The sequence below is a fragment of the Propithecus coquereli genome, unplaced genomic scaffold (genome assembly GCF_000956105.1).
Source record: "Propithecus coquereli isolate 6110/MARCELLA unplaced genomic scaffold, Pcoq_1.0 Scaffold377, whole genome shotgun sequence".
Lineage (NCBI taxonomy): Eukaryota > Metazoa > Chordata > Mammalia > Primates > Indriidae > Propithecus > Propithecus coquereli.
Genome location: NW_012149474.1, coordinates 545513 through 553435, shown reverse-complemented (window position 1 = coordinate 553435; position 7923 = coordinate 545513). Strand labels below are relative to the sequence as shown.

The 7923-nt window shown below is 70.2% G+C and overlaps 1 protein-coding gene across 1 annotated transcript in view; it reads left to right on the top strand.

Moving 5' to 3' along the window:
• MUC5AC (mucin 5AC, oligomeric mucus/gel-forming) overlaps window positions 1-7519 on the top strand; it is a 24610-nt gene extending 17091 nt beyond the window's left edge. Inside the window, exons 30-48 of the mRNA XM_012651930.1 lie at window positions 149-169; window positions 436-560; window positions 1101-1275; window positions 1587-1837; window positions 1945-2128; window positions 2632-2854; window positions 3202-3380; window positions 3729-3816; window positions 3891-3994; window positions 4086-4117; window positions 4446-4617; window positions 4917-5018; window positions 5299-5336; window positions 5849-5971; window positions 6050-6148; window positions 6323-6442; window positions 6604-6661; window positions 6750-6868; window positions 7088-7519. Coding sequence (XP_012507384.1) covers window positions 149-169; window positions 436-560; window positions 1101-1275; window positions 1587-1837; window positions 1945-2128; window positions 2632-2854; window positions 3202-3380; window positions 3729-3816; window positions 3891-3994; window positions 4086-4117; window positions 4446-4617; window positions 4917-5018; window positions 5299-5336; window positions 5849-5971; window positions 6050-6148; window positions 6323-6442; window positions 6604-6661; window positions 6750-6868; window positions 7088-7519 — 2645 coding nt within the window. The remainder of the gene's footprint in view (window positions 1-148; window positions 170-435; window positions 561-1100; window positions 1276-1586; window positions 1838-1944; window positions 2129-2631; window positions 2855-3201; window positions 3381-3728; window positions 3817-3890; window positions 3995-4085; window positions 4118-4445; window positions 4618-4916; window positions 5019-5298; window positions 5337-5848; window positions 5972-6049; window positions 6149-6322; window positions 6443-6603; window positions 6662-6749; window positions 6869-7087) is intronic.
• Window positions 7520-7923: the final 404 nt, after the last annotated feature.

Genomic DNA, 7923 nt, shown 5'->3' with positions numbered 1-7923 from the left:
CCTGACGGTTGCCCCCTTAGCTCTGTGGCCCCCCACACGAGTCCCTCTGCCAAGACATCACCTGCGGTCCTGTCCAGCTCTGCCGTGTCCAGCTCTGCCATGTCCAGCTCTGTGGCGCCCTCCACTCCGACCTGCTTCTGCAGTGTAGGTGACCGGCTGTATCCCGCAGGTACGTGTGTCTCTGCTGCAGGGCTGGTCTGAGCACGCCCCGGCCACAGCTTTCCCTCCATGGGCAGCCATCGTGCTGTCAGCTTCAGAGTTCCCTGCCCCGTTGCGGCACAGGCTGACGGTCCACGCTGTGTGGCTGCAATCCTTCTTTCGATTTATTTTCCCATTTACGTGGGGGTGGAAGGGGCCCCTCGCCATAGGCCCAGCAGGTTGGGAGGTGTGGCGCCTTCTCTGAGCTCAGGGCCACGGCCTCCCTACCTGTTGCAGGATCCGTCATCTACCGCCAGACGGACCTCGCGGGCCACTGCTACTACGCCCTGTGCAGCTGGGACTGCCAGGTGGTCAGAGGGGCTGACAGTGCCTGTCCCTCCACCACGCCGCCCCCTTCCCCGGTAACGCCCGCTTCGACTGCCACCTCTGAGCCTGTCACTACACAGGGATGCCCCCATGCGGTTCCCCCAAGAAAGGTAACGTCCACCTTCCTGCCCCTCCGGACACTCAGGGGCTCCTGTGGGACCTCAAATGTCTTTGCAACTGGGCTTCCGCCTCAAGGTCTCGCAAAGGTTCCTGGCCCCGTCCGATGCCGGCCGCCCATCTGGAGCTGGCCCTGCTCCAGCCTGGGGCGTCTGGTCCCGGGGCTCCCTGAAGGGCCCGCCTGGCAGGGAGGTGGCCGGGGGTGGAGGCTGCCGCTGCTGGCCGGGTGCCCGACACGGGTGCTGCGTCCTGGCTGGGCCGTCAGGGAGGGCGCGGCTCCCACCCAGAGACCCCTAGCTGGCTCTGGGTTGAACATCATCAGGGGGATGGGCAGGAGACCGGGGCTCGAATGGGGGTCTCGGCAGCACAGCCATGGTCCCTAGTCCTCCCTTGTCCCCACGAGGGGACCCCAGAGGCTGGGGAGGGCTCAGACCCTGCTGCTTCCTGTGTTTCCGCAGAAAGGGGAGACCTGGGCTATGGCCAACTGCTCCCAGGCCACCTGCGAGGGGAACAACGTCATCTCCCTGCGCCCGCGCCAGTGCCCGAAGGTGGAGGAGCCCACCTGCGCCAACGGCTACCCGGCCCTGAAGGTGGCTGACCGGGACGGCTGCTGCACGCACTACCAGTGCCAGTGTGAGCTGGGGGCCCGCGAAGCAGGGGCTGGGGTGGAGGAGGATGGAGTCCGGGGGACGCCAGGCAGGACTTCCAGCATCACGGCAGGAGCGGGTGGCGCTCCAGAGTGGCAGGATCCCCAGGGTGCTGAGGGAGCCCTGCCCGGCCCCCAAACCGCCGGCCCTGCCGGGCGGGAGAGGATGAGGGGTCTGTCCCTGCCCCACTCAGGCCTTGCCAAGCCCCTGCCAGACAGAGGGGCGTGTTCTGGTGACGTGGGGGGCCGTGGCGGGGGAGGCCCTGCAACCCCGTGAGTCGGCCGTGGCGCCCGGCAGGTGTGTGCAGCGGCTGGGGAGACCCGCACTACATCACCTTCGACGGCACCTACTACACGTTCCTGGACAACTGCACGTATGTGCTGGTGCAGCAGATCAAGCCGGTGCACGGCCACTTCCGCGTGCTCATCGACAACTACTTCTGCGACGCGGAGGACGGGCTCTCCTGCCCCAAGTCCATCATCGTTGAGCACGGGCGGGACCGTGTGGTGCTGACGCGCACGCCCGTCGACGGGGTGCCGACCAACAAGGTGGGCACGCCGCTCACGCGTGCCCGGTGGGGCGGGGCGCAGCCTCCCGGGGGCCCCGAGCGGCCCTGACCGCGCCCGCCCCTCTCTTCCCGCCGCCGCGCGCCCAGATCATCTTCAACAACGAGGTGGTGAGCCCCGGCTTCCAGAAGAACGGCATCGTGGTCTCCCGGGTCGGCATAAAGATGTATGTGACCATCCCCGAGATCGGCCTGCAGGTCATGTTCAGCGGTCTCATCTTCTCCGTGGAGGTGCCGTTCAGCAAGTTCGCCAACAACACCGAGGGGCAGTGCGGTGAGGCCCAAGGCTGTCCCTGGGCAGCGCCGGGCACGAGTCTGGCCTGGGACACTGTTCTCGGCTGTGAGGGCAGGGTGGGCTTCCTGGAGGGGGTGGAGGGCCGACCCCAGGGCAGAGCATTCTTGGTTTCCATGAGAGAAAGTCGGGGAACCCACGGCCTGGGGTGCCGGGGAGCGTGGTCGTGGTCAGGCAGCGGTGGAGCCTGCGGGGCCCAGGTCCCCGGCCAGGACCGCTGGTGGCCACGGCAGCTCCTCAGTGGGCGCCGGCTGAGCTGTAAGAACACGCCAGGCAGCGCGGGCCACACGCCTGAGCTCACGCCTGCCGAGCTCGTGGTGGGTCGTCAGTGCAGGCGGAGGGTGAGCGGCCCCCCCAGCCCACAGAGGGGTGACCCTGAGACGCCAGGGCCCGGCCCCCAGGTGTGGGGACGCGGAGCCCCCGGGCAGGGGGTGCGCTGGGCCGGCTCTGCGGTCCACGGCCTGACTCGCTCCGCGCCTGGCCAGGCACCTGCACCAATGACCAGAAGGACGACTGCCGCTTGCCCGGGGGGGCTGTGGCCACCTCCTGCTCTAAGATGTCCGGCCTCTGGAACGTGACCGACCCGGACCAGCCGTCCTGCCACGGGCCTCGCCAGGCGCCCACCACCGTGGGGCCCACCACCGTGGGGCCCACATCCCCGTCTGCCGTGTGCCCGGTGTCCCCAATCTGCCAGCTGATTCTGAGCAAGTGAGACCCGCAGTGAGATCGCCCCGCCGATCCCCCTCCCAGTGCCGGTGGGATCAGCGGTCTTCAGGGGCTCCCTGCCCGTGCCCAGGCTGTCCCGGGGGCACCCATTGGTGGGGGCGTCGGTCACGGTGCCGGGGGCCCTGGGGAAGGGTTTGCAGGAGGACATGAGGGCCGCCGGGCCCCGCCCCAGCACGGGGGGCGGGACCCCATGGACGCTCCCTATCGTCCTGGAGAGGCCCAGAGACCCACCGCCCGTGGGGTCCCCCAAGGGGCGTCATGCCTGTTGCCGTCTGGAAGCCCCCACCGCGGAGGGGCTGTGCCCACCACCCCATCCTCCCCTCCTGCAGGGTCTTCGAGCCGTGCCACGCCGTGATCCCCCCGTGGCAGTTCTACGAGGGCTGCGCCTTCGACCACTGCCACATGACGGACCCGGAGGTGGTGTGCTCCGGCCTGGAGCTGTACGCGTCGCTGTGCGCGTCCTACGGCGTGTGCATTGACTGGAGGAGCCAGACCAACCACACGTGCTGTGAGTGCCCTGCCACCGCCACCCTCAGGTCGTGCTGGCCGTGAGGGGGTGGACATGCCGGGCAGATGGTCGGCGGGTGGGCTTGGGTGGTCAGGGTGGGCTTCCTGGAGGGGGAGGAGGGTTGACCCCAGGGCAGAGCACACTCGGTTTCCCTGAGAGAAAGTCGGGGCACCCATGGCCTGGGCGCTGGGGAGCGGTGGTCAGGTCAGGCAGCGGTGGAGCCTGCGGGGCCCCCGGCCTGGACCTCTGGTGGCCGCGGCAGCTCCCACATGGGCACCGGTGCTCCCAGGCCTGAGCCGCTCCTGGCGGAGCCTCCCCCGCTCAGGCGTGGCCCCCATGTCCCTGCAGCACTCACCTGCCCGGACGACCAGGTGTACCAGCCCTGTGGCCCGGCCGACCCCACCTACTGCCACGGGAACAACAACGCCAGCCTCGTGTAAGTGCTTGCCCCTCCCGGCCGGGCTCTTCCACCCTGGGGCAGGGGCTCGGCCAACCCTCTGCTCCCTGCAGGGTCCTGCCGGTCGCTGGGGCCATCACGGAAGGCTGCTTCTGTCCCAAGGACATGATGTTCTTCAGCGCCAGCACCCAGGCCTGTGTGCCCGTGGGCTGCCCCAGTACGTAGACCGGGTGTGGGCCGCGTGGGCTGCGTGGGCGTGGCAGACCCCGGGGCCTGCCCAGCGCTGACCTTGGTCCCTCTCCCCCCAGGGTGCCTGGGGCCCCGCGGAGAGGCCATGGAGGTAAGCTCAGGCCCCCTCCCGTCCCTGGGGCCCAGGAGCCTGAGGAGAGAGGCTCCGACACACAGACCCCAGAGTGGCCAGTGTGGGGCAGGGGCGGGGCCTACATCTAGGTGTCGGGGGAAGGGCAGGTTGCTGGAGTCCCCAGCGGGACTCAGGAGGCTTCTGTCCCGGCCACCCGGCCTGCCTCGCGGACGGCGCCCCAGGGAGGCTGCGTGGGGCTGACCCTGAGGCTTTCCCCGCCCTTCCCTGCCCCGGACCCTCTGCCCTGCTGGACACGGGAGGCGCTTCTGAAGGCCCCGGCCTGGGCTCACTGGTCCTCTGCCCACAGCCTGGCCAAACAGTCAGCGTCGACTGCCAGGAGTGCACCTGTGACGGGGCCGCCTGGACTGTGACCTGCCGGACGAAGCCCTGTCCACCGCCCCCCGCCTGCCCCCTGCCCGGCCTGGTGCCTGTGCCTGCGGCCCCTGGGGCCGGCCAGTGCTGCCCTCAGTACAGCTGCGGTAAGGCACGCACTGGGTGGGGACACCTGCTGGCCACATACACATGGCCCGGCCCCTCCGCTGTGCAGCCTTCCTTGGCCACATGGCACCAGCCCGAAGGGCGTCCTGGTTGGGCCGCGTGGAGGCAGCTCCCGCCGCAGCCTTGTCTGGCATCCCTGGAGCCCGGTGTGGGGGAGGGGGCCCTCCGCCACGCCTGGCCCGGAGCCTCCCCAGCCACCCGCGGCCAGTGCTGCCGGAGACCCCTGGGGCCAGGTGGGGCGGGGGGGCGCAGACTCCCAACCCCCTCCTCCCGCCCACAGCCTGCAACGCCAGCCACTGCCCCGGGCCCATGGAGTGTCCCCACGGCTCCCGCTGGGTCCTGACCCACGAGGAGGGGGCCTGCTGCCCAACCCAGAACTGCAGTGAGTGTCCCCGACCCGGGCACCAGGCCTTGTCGGGCGCGGCGGGCTGGGGACCCAGTCTGGGAATTTTCGGGGCTTAACCAGGCAAAGCCGCAGCTCACCCACCGCGGGTCTGTGGCTACAGCTGCAGGGAGGGGCCTGGAACTCCGGCACCCAGCGTCCGGCGCCAGAGGCGGCAGCGAGTGGGTGGGGGGGTGTCTCTGCCAGGCCGGGCAGGCACGAGCGGGTTGGGGGGGGTCGCTGCCAGGCCGGCTGCAGCCTGCTTATCTCCCCCGGGCAGACTGGACGGTTTGCAGCGTCAACGGGACTCTGTACCAGGTGAGAGCCAGCGGGGCGCAGACCCCACAGCCACAGGGACTGAGCTTCCCGCCCGCCCTGGTCTCCTGCCAGCCCCTCGGAGCAGACTCGGGGTGGCCGGGGCACTCGCTCCCGCTGGGCCCTGGGGACGGAGTCTGAGAGTGCAGCCTGCACACCGGAGTGGCTGAAGCCCGAGGTCGGCCCTGCAGCTCTGGAGGGGTGAATGCCTGTTTGCCAGGGCTGGCCCGGGGCTCTGGGGGCTCCAGCCCCTCAGCATCCATGGTGCCAGCCGGGCCCGGAGCCCACCTCTCCATCCCGAATGCGCCAAGGCCCCCAGCCGGGCCCCAGCTGTGTGATCTCACTGCGGGTGCAGCGTGGGGCCCCTGGGCTGTGGTCTCTGGGCCAGGAGTTTCTGCCCGGGACCCCCCAGGGGAGCGGGTCGGCCTGGCAGGGGCGGGGCCTGGAGGGGATGGGAGGCGGACCCCGCCCACGCCCAGTCGGGCTCACTAATGCCGTCACCCCCGCTCCCCCAGCCCGGTGCGGTGGTGTCCTCCAAACTGTGCGAAACCTGCAGGTGTGAGGTGGCCGGTGGCCCCCAGGCAGACACGCCTGTGGTTCTCTGTGAGACCCAGATCTGCGACACCCACTGCCCCACGGTGAGCACCCCGCCGGCCTGCCCATGCCCGTCCCCCGCAGCCAGCCAGGGCTCAGACCTCACGTCCCCCCTCCCTCAGGGCTTCGAGTACCAGGCACGGAGCGGGCAGTGCTGTGGCACCTGCGTGCAGGTGGCCTGCGTCACCAACACCAGTGGCAGCACCACCCACCTCTTCTATGTGAGTAGTGGCTGCCGCGCGGCTGGGCAGCGTCGGGGATCGGCCTGGTCCAGGGGCTCTGGGCAGGCGGGTCCTGGCCTGGGTGCTCGGGAAGCTGCACCGCAGGGCTGGGGCGGATGGATGTACAGACGGAGGGCGGTGCGGGGGGGACTCACGGGCCCGGCTCCCTCACAGCCTGGGGAGACCTGGTCAGACCCCGGGAACCGCTGCGTGACCCACGAGTGTGAGAGGAGCCAGGACGGGCTGGTGGTGGTGACCACACGGAAGGCGTGTCCCCGCCTCAGCTGTGCTCTGGTGAGTTCTGGGCCCCAGGCCCGGCAGGGGGGTGTCCCCGACGGGGATGTCACCTCCAGCGTCGGGGCTGTCGCTCCTGCCTGAGCCGGGCCCCACTCCCGGCCTGTTCCCACTGGGCTGCCGCGTGTCCTCCCCGCACTGACCGGCTCTTTCTGGCACAGCACCAGGCCCAGCTGGGCGAGGACGGCTGCTGCCTCTTCTGTCCCCCACCCCTGCCCGGTAAGTGCGCGTGTCTTCCGGGGTGCCTGATCCACCCGCGGAGGTCCAGGGAGTGGCCTAACCCTTGCCCCACCGTGTCGCTCCCCAGGGTCGACCTGCGCAGTGCACCACGAGCAGCAGCTCATCCAGCAGCACAATTGCAGCTCCGCGGAGCCGGTGCGCCTGGCCTACTGCCAGGGCAACTGTGGGGACACCGCCTCCCTGTGCGTGAGCCCCCGCCTGGCAGCTCCTGGGCAACGTCCAGAGAACTCGTGGTTGCAGAGGGTGGAGGCGGCCCCGGGGCTCGGGGGGCTGGGCAGCTGAGGGGCAGAACCATGGGGGCCAGGAAGGGGCCCAGGCCCGCGGTCTGAGGCCAGGGATGGGTCTGGACGGGGCTGAGCGCCGGGGCCGGGGTTTCGGGGCTCCCCCCTGGGTCACTCGCTGCAGCCGCTCGTGTGTCTGCCCCCACCCCGCGTCAGCCCCAGAGGGAGTCCTCGCACCCTCGTGCATGAGAGCCGGTGTCACGCGCTGGCCTCCGGCAGAGGGGGTGGGGACAAGGCCACGGAGCCCGCGTGGTGCCCGGCGCTGAGCGGCCCTGCCCACAGGTACTCGCTGGAGGCCAACGCGCTGCAGCACAAGTGCAGGTGCTGCCAGGAGCTGCGCACCTCGCTGAGGAACGTGACCCTGCACTGCGCCGACGGCTCCCGCCGGGCCTTCAGCTACACCGTGGTGGAGGAGTGCGGCTGCGTGGGCCAGCACTGCCCCTCGCCAGGTGACACCAGCCACTCGGGGGAGCACGAGCGGAGCGAGGAGGAACACAGCCAGGAGACAGGCGGCCGGAGCCGGCGAGCAGGGGCCCAGGCGCCCCCTGCCCACTGACCACCGGAGAGAACGTCCTTGTCCGGTGACGAGTCCGGACACAGTCACCGCGGCACTCGCTGGGCAGCCCCTCGTGCCTGTGGACACCTGCTCAGGCAGAGCCTGGGGCTGGCGGGGGCTCCTCTGGCCACGGGTCCAGCCTGCCGTGCTGGGGCTTAAGCACCACGTGAGGGTCTCACGAATGACTGTCAGTGACATGGCCACCGGCTGCATGGCGGATACCGGGAGGTAGAGCCTCACGCTACCTCGGCCCTGGGCCTGTGTCCCCGGTGCAGGAAATGCCAAGCTGTTTCATAAATACACTTTAAGCATTTTGCAATTCCTGGACTCCGTGCATTTTTGAGCTTGTCCATGAAGCCCAGGAACAGGGTGGTGGCAGACCCAGCCCCGAGGACCACCTGGGG